The sequence below is a fragment of the Zeugodacus cucurbitae genome, chromosome 2 (genome assembly GCF_028554725.1).
Source record: "Zeugodacus cucurbitae isolate PBARC_wt_2022May chromosome 2, idZeuCucr1.2, whole genome shotgun sequence".
In the NCBI taxonomy this organism is placed as follows: Eukaryota; Metazoa; Arthropoda; class Insecta; order Diptera; family Tephritidae; genus Zeugodacus; species Zeugodacus cucurbitae.
In genome coordinates, this window is record NC_071667.1 from 29,959,090 (window position 1) to 29,972,474 (window position 13,385).

General features: G+C 40.2%; 1 protein-coding gene across 8 annotated transcripts in view; it reads left to right on the top strand.

The window, feature by feature from the left end:
• Positions 1-13,012, top strand: part of LOC105213637 (afadin) — a 51,022-nt gene extending 38,010 nt beyond the window's left edge. For 5 of the 8 annotated variants that reach the window (XM_011186600.3, XM_054225985.1, XM_054225984.1 and 2 more), the window contains 13 exons: positions 1,090-1,211; positions 1,622-1,676; positions 1,746-1,990; positions 2,408-2,584; positions 3,116-3,581; positions 3,693-4,217; positions 4,283-4,530; positions 4,585-4,703; positions 8,165-8,308; positions 8,440-8,608; positions 9,662-12,080; positions 12,155-12,276; positions 12,349-13,012. In XM_011186600.3, the coding sequence (XP_011184902.2) occupies positions 1,090-1,211; positions 1,622-1,676; positions 1,746-1,990; positions 2,408-2,584; positions 3,116-3,581; positions 3,693-4,217; positions 4,283-4,530; positions 4,585-4,703; positions 8,165-8,308; positions 8,440-8,608; positions 9,662-12,080; positions 12,155-12,276; positions 12,349-12,538 (5,001 nt within the window). In that variant the 3' untranslated portion in view covers positions 12,539-13,012. Of the gene's footprint in view, positions 1-1,089; positions 1,212-1,621; positions 1,677-1,745; positions 1,991-2,407; positions 2,585-3,115; positions 3,582-3,692; positions 4,218-4,282; positions 4,531-4,584; positions 4,704-4,965; positions 7,376-8,164; positions 8,309-8,439; positions 8,609-9,661; positions 12,081-12,154; positions 12,277-12,348 lie in introns of those variants that run through there. The other 3 variants (XM_011186601.3, XM_011186602.3, XM_054225987.1) reach the window with 3 other exon arrangements.
• The last annotated feature ends 373 nt before the right edge of the window (positions 13,013-13,385 follow it).

Consider the following 13,385-nt stretch of genomic DNA (forward strand, 5'->3'; position numbering starts at 1 on the left):
AAATTCCTTATTTTATAATTAATTTATAATTTGGTTTTCGTCGTAACCATTTATTGTGACTCAACGAATAAAAGTACGATAATTGTTTATCTGACGAAAGTGAAAATTAATTTGTTTTTCTCTTTTCTAAAAAAACTACGATCAACGAGTGATTGTAACAGACAGTCAAATCTTATAAAGTGGTCTCATAAATTGTCTTCTATTGGTTACAATCTCTGGCCATCACTGCAGATTAAAACTTAATTAGTTTTCTCAAACGATTCATTTTTTTATATTTTAGGTTAAGTCTTTTAATATAAAGCCAGGATCGAAAATGTCATACCCCTAATACGGCACACAAGCACATACTTTATATATATTGCCTTTGTCTCGATTTAAGTTAAAAAGGTGACGTGTAAATTGTGCTAATTCCTTTGTGTTTTTGCTTAATTTGTGATGGAAAGTAAAATTTCTATTCTTCGAACGCTTCAAACCACAAACAACAGCAAACAAATGGAGACTTAGTTGCATGTTATAAAACAAAGTATTAGTAATTGTTTACATTTGTGAATGTGTGTGTGTGTGGATATATTTGAATGTGTGTGTGTGTTAGTAACAAACTGTTTTATAATTCAAATTAAAAAGCTGATTATGTGGACCAATTTACAGATTCGTTAAAAAGTAAATTTAAAAGGGGCGTTTATTAGTTACGTTAATGTGTACACATTAATGTGTGTGTGTGTGACAAGCGTCACAAAGTGTGCACGTGTGTGCGACTGCGTGCTTTAACAAGTCAGTGGGCCAGCATCGTCAACAATGGTATTCAAATTATGCTTATTCAATTCCGTTTTGTGCTTCGCTTTGCTTTTGTTGACCTGCCGAATTGTTGATGCAACATCATGAGCGGCGCGCGTTCGCGCTGATGTGAGTCTAAACGCCCCTCATTTAGTCTGAATTGTGAATTGGTGAACAGAGGAAGCTGTGCGCCATGCAGCCCTACACATATTTGAATGTAATTAATTACTATGCTTAACAGTCAATCTCTTATTTCTATTATTTGAGATATCTTAAGAAGTATTTTAATATTTTTGTTTTGATTTTCTTCTCCAGAACGGCTCTGTCGTGATGTTTGGACGTGTGGCCTCTTATAGATTTGTGGACTCGCCGACCGATGGACGCTACAACCTTGCTTTGTCGCAATCACAGCTGGACTCAGCCTGTCTTTACGAAAGGTTAGTGCAGTCAATGGAATATTTTGACAACTTTCTGTATAAAAACTTTTGCGTGAATTCATTATTGATCTTTAATGTTGTGTGTATAACTCGAACATTTGATGAACTTTGCAAGCCTACGAATCATCGCTTTGATTAATTCTTCTTTTATATGTTGTTTGTTTTATCTAATTTATTTTGTATGTTTTTTAACTTATTTGAAATATATTTTTGTATTTTTTTTCATTGTTGTATACCCACTAAACCTCTGCGACCTCGCACATACTTTTTAATATCAACTCCCACTTCCACATTCACCTAAATTAACACAAATACACACACATATAAACATATAAAACTCGCTGGTAAATACCGTACTAACGTACGCCATACGATGCTAACAACAAATGTACAACAATTGCAACTGACAGTCGCTCACCAACTTCGCCTGGCTCCTGGAACGATGAGGACGGCGCACTGAACTCCGTAAGTATGCAAGAATGGAATGTCGAATGCGAAATATTAAATGACATTTACTCCAACCAAATCATTTAGGTAAACAAGAACGAAAGTGGTGGCACCAGCAACAATAGCGGCAATGTCAGTGGTGGCGGCGGCATGAGTGTCACGGAACAAACGTTGGGTATGCGTGAGCAAGAGGAGCACAAACTGCGCTCGAGTGATCATAACAGTCACGCTGGCAGCACGGCCTTCGACGGTCAAAGTATTGAGGGTAACTTGGAAAACGAAACCAAGTCCATTTCAAGCTTGAAGTCGGGCGGCTCCAATAGCCAGGAAAGGTAATTTCATAATACGTAATTTTCGCGAAATTAAGATAAAAGCTTTTCAATTGTTCTTTTTCAAATTTCGGAATAGCTTGCAAAATACGGAGTTTATACAAGAAAAGAGCTAACATCGGCAGTGCTCAAATTTTCATGCGGCATAAAACTAAAAACGCATTACATACAATACTTATTTTTCCAAACAGTAACAGCTAAATTAAATATTTTAACTTACTTACATACATACATACCATTGTGTTGCTCTTCATAATTTCAGTTGAGTTTTGTTTTCGAAATTGTTAAATTTCCGTTATGTTAAAGTGCTAAAACCACATTTGTTGCCAATCATAATTTTAATATATATTTTTATATATGTGCATAGTATTATACTGGAACAAAGAGTTTAATATTTGTTATTATTAATTCTTTTCGCAGATTGCCGAAAATTACCAGTGGTTCAGACAACCAAGGTCAGGAGGCTATTCTACCCGCCGTCTTGGAATTTCCTGAAACACATCAGGAACTATTCCTTAGACACATTATAAGCGAATTGGATGTGAATGCGCCGCATTTCAAGCTGGCGCCAGTGTACTCTATGTATTTATGTGCCAGGTAACACAGTACTTAATGTACCACTTACTTTAATAAGTTTAGAACTTTCTGCATGACTTGACTTTTGAGGGCACTAATATTAAATGGGCTTTTATTGTATCGCTTGTCCTGATTAAATGTCTAGCAACTGAAATATATTTGCATATATAATGTGCTTTTAATTCAATGTTCGCCTAAATGTACTTCTTGATTGAATTTCACGAGACCCTAACTCAGATATACCGTGTTTGAAATCATATCATGTAGCACGCACTATAAAACAGAATTCCCAAAAATTGGAGCGCGTGTTAAATAATAGTAAGTAATTATATGGTCAATGAGAATCGGAAGCGAGTGACATCTTAAATATAGCGTTAAATGTATAAAGAGAGAATAGTAAAAATTACGATTTCGTTTAAGCATAATTTGATAGAGGCCTCATCAATATTGGCGTACAAAAATGTAATATGTATATTATCGGCTGTATTGATTTTCTCATAATTATATAAACCAATTTTTTAATTTGTATTTAACCACTTATAATTCCATTAGATATCGTGCATCGACTCACTATCGTCCCGAACTGCAGCCCACTGAACGTGCACACAAATTAACAATATTTCTGCATCACGTGGCCAATTTGATATACAACGTTGTGCAGGAGCAATATTCCGACCCACGCATTCTGGCTTTCTGGATGGCCAATAGTTCGGAGTTCCTACATTTCCTGAAATCGGATCGTCATATTAGCGCGTTTAGCGTGCAAGCTCAAGAAGTGTTGGCCGAAAGTGTGCAAACGGCGTTCCGAAATTTGGTGAATTGTTTCCGCTTAGAATTGTCGCAGACTTTGAATCAGTTTCTCTCGGAAACCATCGATCACGACTCGGCTGCGGGGCTTGTACTAACCGTACTTGGATCCGCCATGGCCTTGCTGCGCCGTTGTCGTGTTAATGCGGCACTTACGATTCAACTATTTAGCCAGCTTTTCCATTACATCAATGTGATTTGCTTTAATACGGTGAGCAATGAAAGTTTGTTGACCCCATTTTTTTATTTAATCTAAATTAAAGCCTTGGTTTTAATTGTTGGATCTGGTAGAGCATTTAATAACGGTATTTTACGTTTATAGATTGTGGCCAATTCCCATATGTGTACTGCGGAATGGGGAAAAGTGATGTCAGAGCGACTCCAACTTTTGGAGTTGTGGGCTGAACGTCAAGGCCTTGAACTAGCAGCCGACTGTCATTTGGCAAAGATAAACCAGTGTGCACAATTTCTCCAAGCGCCCAAATCGTCCGTCGAGGAGATACAGCAATTGGCTTGTTCTTGCTTCCGCTTGAATTCGTTGCAAATGTCCGCTTTGCTACAGCAAGAAAAGATACCACGAAATTTAGTGGACACTGCAATACGAATGGCCGAGTCTGTAGCGGACGAGCTGACACGTTCGGATGGTCGGGAGGTGCGTTTGGAAGAATCGCCCGAATTGCATTTAGCTTTGCTCTTACCCGATGATGGCTTTAGTTGTGATGTTGTACGTGGAATTCCGTCCGGTTTGGTGGACTTCTTGAATCCACTCCAACAACAAGGCATGTGCCGACTGGCTGCACAGCCAACTTCAATTGGTTTGTGGACTGTCTACATGCACCAATTCAATGTAAGTTTATAAATCAGGAAAACATATTAATATGACACTACTAAAATATTGGCGACCACTTATAGGCCCGTTCATCAAGCGCGATGTCCAATAAGTTGCCACAACCCGAGGTGCAGGTAATCAAACTGCACAAGAATGCCAACGGCATGGGGTTGTCGATAGTCGCAGCAAAAGGCGCTGGTCAAGAGCGTTTAGGCATATATATCAAGAGTGTGGTGCCTGGTGGCGCAGCCGACGCCGACGGTCGACTGCAAGCGGGAGATCAGCTTCTGCGCGTTGACGGCCAGAGTCTGATTGGCATAACTCAAGAGAAGTAAGGGTGTTCTTTTTAATTTATAAACTCATATCTAATCATCAAATTTTCCAGAGCGGCTGACTACCTGGTTCGTACCGGCCCAATAGTCACTTTGGAGGTGGCAAAACAGGGAGCTATTTATCACGGTTTAGCCACTTTACTACAACAGCCAAGTCCGGTCATTGCGCGCGGTAAGTCCACCATATGTATACATGGTTATTATTTAGTTATAAGTAAGAGGCTTCTAATATGCGTAGTATTAAAGCAATGAGCTAGTTATTTGCTATGAAATTAGTTGTAAGAACACGCTAGTAATTGCTCAATTTTGCTACAATGTTACTCTATAACAATGAATGCTAATGGCTTTTTTACTAAACTACTCCCCTACATGCTGCCAATTAAAAAAAAAAACAATTTAACAAAATCTAACCTAATAAACCGTAAACTAATCAGAGCCGGTAGCTGCGACATCGACGTCGTTGTATCACGATCAGCGCCGCCATTCGATGTATACTAACCGCTACTTTGCTTCGGCTTCTGACGACAGCCTAAACCGCAGTCGACGTGAATCTTTAGTTTATGTGCGCTCGTCATCCCCACCTGTACGCCGTTTGAGCGCATCTTCGTTACAAGAGGAGCTTTGTGCTAGAGGTCATCAACTGCACATAGATCCTCGCTATCGTGACACGCGTCCCATTGCACGATCGGTCAGCAGCCTTTATCTCTCTAACGAGAACAATTTGAACAACGTCCAAAACAACAACAACAATTACTTTCACAACAGTCCAGTGCGTCAGCGCACCAATAGTACACTGAACACTAGCACACCGCCACCATCAATATATATCGAGGAGTATACGGATCCCGATCCAGATCCAGAAAACACTCAGAAACGTGCGTCTAACGACTCATTCGCAAACTTATCTTATACTGAGGCTCACCAACCGCTCAATGAAGACGGCATAGCTTCAGTCGCCGACTCGGATGACATTCCATTTATAGATGACGGCTCACCTACGGAAGATGTGCCAACATATGTACCAGCTCAAAAGGAAGTTCAACAATCTCAGCTACTACAACGCATAGAACGTGTCCCAAAACCACCGCCAGGTATCATAAGCAATGTACGGCGCAATGCTCCGGGGTACCGCAAGACCGTGAGTTTCGATTTGGAAGAGACGAAAGCACGCAGACGTGATAGCATTTCGCTAGATCGTGGAACAGGTATCAATCGCAAATTCCACACACATGACGCCATAAGTAAATTCGCAAGGCCGGGTATCGATAGTAATCGCGCTTCCGCAGAGTCATTGGACAAAAGCGACCGAGAGCGTATGCCGTTAATACAGAAAATAAGGCGAGAACTGAATTCTCATCGTTCGACCTCCGGCAGCATAGCAACCAGCACTAACTCCGGCAGCGGTTCCAACAGCAATCGCTCGTCAAATGAGTCCATTGAAAAAATGTCATTAATAACCAAACAAACACATGATCTGAATATAAATAGTACAACACCAACACCAATAATGACTATAATACGACCTAAACGAGAATTGAATGCGATACGTGCTACCTCTGGTGGCGGACTCAGCGGTAACCAACAACGCGCCAACATAAGCAAAAGGTCTGCCCCACTGCACAATCCCACCAATTTTGTAAATATCACAAACACTTCTGTTTCAAATTCAAAGCCCGTTTCCGTTTCCCGCACTTCTGCTACACCATGCCATGTAAGAACAGGGTGTAATCCAACGACAGCAGCCAAAACCAACACAGTTTTTACTATTAAAGTTCCTAGTGTATGTGAAATTGAAAGTTCCTCTGAAACTGTTCACAACTACTGTCCAGCGCGTTCACTTAGCCATGCAAACATACATTTCCCCAACTGTCCAGACAACATTGATATGGGTAGACCACCAACCGCTACCTGCCATACTCATACCACCATTCTTACCCTCTCACAAGGTCGTCAATTGCAACCACAAAAGCAAGAGATGGATCATTTACATCAATTTAGTAAACCGTTCGGAGAGGGGAAAGTGCGTGAAATGACTGAATTTTTCGAACGCAACCAAAGATTTGATGCCACTGGACATCTCAGCGCCGCCAGTTCTGGCATGTCAAACACTTTTTCAAAATCAGCCTCACATTTATATCCACCCAAAGCTGCTACATCGCCACGCAAAACTAAGAATCTTACACAGCAGGAGCAATTAGACATTTTGCAGCAACTCAAGGAATGGAGTTTGCATGGCAGTAGTGGCAAAGATTACCAAATCAATTTACAAAACAGTAATACTCAAAATACTCATAAACCAAACGAAACCAAACAACGAATTGCCGAAACTGTTAATAAAGATACTCAAAATAATTCAGAATCTAATGCACCTATAAAAGTAATTTCTGCACCAACATTACTAACACCAGAATCAGAGCTATCAATTAGCACCACTTTTACCTGTGATTGTCCTTGTTGTGCCAATTGTAAGAAAAAAATCGTTACAAATATCTCAGACCCTAACAAAACCATCCCCGAAAATGCCAAATCAACCATAGGCCCAACGACGCCTACTTTTCAATGCTACGACAGTTGCCCCAAAACTACGCAGAGCCAGTTGAAGCGGCAACGCAGCGTCATGTCCACTGCGAAGGGTAACACAGTGCGCACGGTGAAGCGGCATCAGAAACAGCACCGGCATAGCGACGGATCGAAACTCTCTTTAACGCTTGCCTTGAAAGCAGGCGAAAGCAACGCTACAACTTCAATGACATGTCCACATTCAACGACAGCAACAAATGAAGAGCTATCCGAAAACGAAGTTGGTGATGCCGCCATTGAAAGCTGACCACTGGGCGATCAAAGGTGGTGACGACAATGACTTGTTAGCAACGCGCCAAAGGGATGCCTAACCGAATAAAATTCAAAAAAACTTTACTTTTGTTTAAAACTTGAGCTACCATTAAAGCTTTTGAATACTCATTAAGGCATACCTTTGGTGTTGTTTAGCAGTTTGCCTACACCCTGTAACGTTTTTTAACGATTTATTAGTTGATTTTTTTTTGTACGGAGTTACTACTACTATTATTTTTTAGATTTTTTTTATTATTCCATTCGAAAAATTATTAAAAATTAGCTAGACGAACGCACCTTAAGGACTGGCTGAAATCAAAACAAACCGAGTACTTAATTAATCATAACAACAAAATCTTTATGCTCTCTATAAATACTTTTGGTTGATGTCGCAATTTATGTCCATTATTGTGTATTTTTATTTGTATAAATTCCGTTTTGTATGTATTTAATTAGAAATGCCTCACTTGTATAACCTTGTAATGTCACATACATGTAACTGTAAACGCACATGTCATGCTTGTGAATAACTATGTATTTGCTAAATTTCATAATTTTAATAATACTTTCGTTTCCTTTTCATATCTAATATACGCCCATAACAACATCCACATAACACACCAACCATCATGCACCAACAAAATCGTAAATTATAAATGGTTGTTTCTTAATTCGTTCCGAAATGTACGCTGCTGTCGCGTTTGCACCTAATATAATCGTTTTGTAATGGCATGTATGGAATGTGCATTATAACCTCGCTCGCTGTTGACATCTCAATTGTATGCCCATGCAAAATCACAGGTAATCGCCGCATGTCTGAACGTGACCTTTCAAGAATGGGCGTAACCGATTCCAAACATGCTGGCCCTCTCATACCCAATAACCATTTATCAAATAGTAAATCGGTGCCAGCACTACACCATCACACCGGAAGTGGTACTATTTGTAAGTTAAAATTAACACATTTACTTACTTTAACTATCTAATAAGTTTATAATTTTACTAAATTTCCGTATATCTGTAGTTGCAAATTGATCACATAAACAAACGCATAATTTTTTATCTTTGTCGTTTAGCCATGAATGCTTCGAAATCACGCAGCACTCACAGTCTCATCACGAATCCCAACACCAACAGCAACATCACTGGCGGTGTCAACAGCCTAAACAACAACGAGCAGGGCTTCTATCAGAACTTAAGCGTTTACCGTGCCCAAAATCAAAGTCAACCGATATTAGCCGAAAGGTGAGCATTCCTAATTCAACTGCAAAATTAAACTAAATACGATTTTGGATATAAATTATACTCGAAATTACAAAAATTGAATATTTACATAATTGCAACAACACATTTATTACGCTTCTAAAGAAAAGTATTGCATTCAAAACGGTAGTTTCTACGAGCTGAAGAACATAACACAGATACATATATTTATTGAGGAAGGCGAAGGGGAATCATCCAAGCACTTCATCCTTTAATGTCCAGCATTCGCCAGACTAAGTTTAAAACACTTCGGTAGGGACACCTTCAACGAACCCAGCGAAGTGACTGGAATCGACATTAGCCGACTTAAGCTAATAAACTGATAGTAATAGTGTCCAAGCGCTTTGTCGAATCATAAATGACTTGGCAATCCGTCAGGAGTATTTTGATGTTACAAAGGACAGTCGATGCTGTCTAAGTGAGACTCTCTGTAGTTGCGGAGATCTACCCCTTGACCTAACCTAACCTATAGACATAATTATACCTCAGTACTAATACTTTAATACTGTATTGCACATACAAACACACATTGTATAAAGTACATTTGAACTTCCATAACTCGAAGTTCTTCGTAACTCAAACTCTTGAATTGGCAATAGATGCATATACTTCATAAATTGTATATACCCTTCATCACTTGAAATTCAAAGAACCAACTAAAATCCAAATTCACTCCTTTAGATCATTCCTAAATATATTATTTCGTTACAACAAAAAAACATACTTTTTTGCCGACAGACATCTTCCAATGTTTTTGAGTTTCACCGCTTTTCTTAAGAAATACTAGTGAGTGAGAAACCAATTCTAGAGTTATTCAACGGTGTAATTAAAAATGGAGATTTAACTTTTTATTGTTTATATTTATGTACTTAAAGATTAATATACATTTGTATGTATATACACATATGTATGCAATTCCATTAGCAAAGATATTAATATTTCATACACATATACAATATAATCCTCACAGTTAACGATAAGCCTTTTATAATGTTATTTTTTTTTGTTTTTGTTTTGAATTTCCAATTCGTTCAGACCGTCAATGGCGCTTCATTCCTCAATGAGCACACACAATGGAAACTCTTCCTCCCACAACGGACCAAATCCAATATTGTCACCAACAAATGGAACCGCTTCAATGCACCACCCAGCATTTACATCACAACAACAACAACAACTGCACCACTTATCGATAACTTCTCCAACAGGGTCTAACAACATGCCGCCGACACGTCCAGCATCCGCATATTATCACAATGCCAATGCTGCAACGCCAAGCAGCAATCACTTGCAACAGAGTTTGGCAGCACAACAACAACAACAATTAATGCACCACACACACAATATGAGTGCGAGTAGCAGCAATTTGAATAGTGGCAACATGACCGCCGCCACACTTCAACAATACCAACAGCAGCAACAACAACATCATGTGTCACAAATGGCGCCACACTCCTCATTGACAATGGGCAACCGATCGCGAAGCACGCAGAATTTCAATCGAGACATGCAAAATCAACATAGCCTACGTATGCAGCAAATGATGGCGCCCTCAATGCCGAACATAAGCGGCGTATACCAGCAACAACACATGTCAGCCAGTCAGAGCATGCAAAATGTGAATATGAGCGGAGTGGACACGGGTATTGCGTATCAAAACGGCGCCGGCGGTGATACATATATGCAACAGCAACAACAACAGCATTCACCAGCTGGTCAGACATTGCGTCGCAATCCACGGCACGAGTTGATGTCGCAGGCGGGCGCTGAAAATGCGCAACACTCGCCCAACCCAATGCCACAGCAAAACTTTGTGTCGCTGCCACCAAAACCGGGCAGCATGCAACAGGTGTCGCCCACGAAGCAACAGCAGCAGGCGCAACAACTGCCACCCACCGCACCGAAACCGCATCCAAATCGTGTGCAACAGCAACAATATATGCAACACCAATTACAGCAACAACAACAACAACAACAAGTACATCAGCAACAACAGCAGCACCATGCAATGTATCAGCAGAGCACCGAAGATAAACCGCCGCTGCCGCCGACAGCAACCCATCCACTTTTCAAGCCGACGCAGCAAATAACACCGGGCATGAATTACGTTGCCAGCTCCATAGATCCACCAAAAGGTGGTTATGTGCCAGTCTCCTCCACAGTAGCGGCACAAAATCAGAAGAACTTTATGGGCACCAACCCGTGGGAGCGTGAGGAGCGCGAAAAAGAAGTGGAAATGCGACGGGAGCACATACGTCAGTGGCGTGAGCAACAAATCGCCGAACTTTCGTGCTTGCCACAAAGAACAGCGCAGCAAGAAGAACAGTTGAAGACGTTAATTCTGGAACGCGATTTCGAAAGACGCGCGCAGGAGATGGAAGAGCATGAGGATGAAAGCGAGCCCTCGTACGAGAAAGAGATTGCGCAGGACGTTTACCGCCTGCAAGCAAACACTTTACAAAATCCGTTGACGAATTTCAGACAAACAGATATAAAAAATGCAACGCTCTCCGACAATGTAGGAGGTGGTTCTAATAGCGCCAGCGGATCTTTGGACGCATCACCATTATCATCGGCGCGCAATTCAGCAGCTGGTGGATCTGATATAGCACCCGTTCAACAACAACAACAGCAGCAGCAGCCACCACCGCTGCCGAACAATCCACCGCCAGCGGTCGGAGCGAATGCCACAACTGTGGTGCAGCCTAAAAGCATTCTCAAGAACAACCGTTATGATAGCGGTAGTGGCACCGCACCGTCTTCGCCATCCAAATCGCAAAAATCAACAAGTTTCGCAGACGATCGTCATTTGCAAACTGAACACCATATATCCAGTTTGGCCAAGGATATTTCACAAATGTCAATAAATAGCTTAGGCTCCACTGGCGGTCTCGCATCGCCCATGGGCACAGGCAACTCTCCACCACATGCCGATGCCAATGCAGACAATTCGACAGTTCCACCACCTCCACCACCAGAGCGCAACAGCTCCTATCTCATAATGTCGCAACAAAAAATGCGGAACTCTTCCATCGGACTGCTAAAGACCGCCACAAGCAATTCCGCTGATTTGCTCAATCAAAATCAGACTTTGGTGAAGAAAGCGAATATGCTGAATAACAATGCTAACATAAATAATAACAATAACAACAACAACAGTTTGAATTCGCCCACATCAGCAGTGTCTGCGAATGGTGCGGCGGCGAACAATCACAATCTGACACAAATGCCTGCATTGGAACTCTCGCCATCTGGCTATCTGAGCAGCAGCAACAACAGCAATATGTTGTTGCGTGACAACAAGCGTGTATCGTTCCATGACGAAGAAAACAACTACATGGGAGGCTCACAGTTGTATGCAGCAAGTGGAACAGGGTCGTCTGCTGACATGTACGCCACAAGTGTCGACAACCAAATGCCTCTAGATCTGGATGCCATACTCGAGGACAGAAACGTAAGTGAATCGTTACATTTTACGACTGCCCATATAATTGCTTTTAATTCGCTAACAACATTTTCATATTGCAGCATCGGGCGCGTATGTTCGACAACACGGTTTTAGAAACAATGCCAACTAGCCCGGACTCTGTGCTCTGGAATACAACCGTGCAATCCACACCTGGTGTCATTGGAGCACAAGAAGTATACAGGTAAGCGTTGCGATCGAAAAATATGTAAATTAATTTTATTAGAAGTACTAAACTGTCTCCTCTGTTGTAAAGAGATCCACGCCAACGACGACTTGCCGAGAAACAGCAACAGCAGCAGCAACGCAACACCGAAGCTGTGCCAGAGAAATTGTCGTTCAAAGAGAAAATGAAAATGTTTGCCTTGGAGTCAGGAGAGGACAACACGCCTAAGGACAAACTGAAAATCTCGCGAGCACAAAGAGACATCGATGCTGTGCACTGACTCACATGCGCTCAACACAATCTCCAAACCCTCATACACCAGCAAATGTACACAGCGGTAGAATATGCATAAGTAAGAGAAAACTAACAATAATAATAATATAAAAACGAATTTGCTAAGCAAGGCAATAATTACAAAAACATTTCATAAAAAAAATGAAGAGTGAATATTTAACTGAAGATGAAGACGAATGTGAAAATGAATTCCATTAGAATGATGAAAGAAACAAAATGTTTATTTAGTTTTAGTTGTTTACCTTATACACAACAAACATTTAGTAAGTACATACATACATAATAAAAAATCATAATTATTATTGTGCATTAAGTGAAATGTAAAGTATTTTAATTGAGTAATGGATACTAAGAAACAGTTAATTCAATAATTTTTCGTATACGTAGATTATTAGCTTAAGTGTGATGAAGTATGAAATGAGAAAGTATATAAAATGCAAAATTTATTTATCACTTGAAATATTTACCCATAAATTTTTATTAAAAATAGGCAACATTCGTTACCACATACATACATACATATGTACTAGGGCAGTGTTCGGTTCGAAACTGAGCAGCCAAACTCCAACGACAACAAGCATACTATTTTTCATAAACTAAATTTACTAAACAAATGTCCTAATTAAACCAATTTATACACCAATAAGCTAGTGTGTCTTATTATACACCGTACAACAAGCTTGCTACAAATATCAATATACATACAAATATATGGTAACTCAACAGAATATATATTTTATATCCATTATTGCAAGTGTATATTGTCGAAAGCTGGGCAACCAGAAATGAGAATATCAGTGTAACTGTAAACGAATATTTAACAAATACAAAAA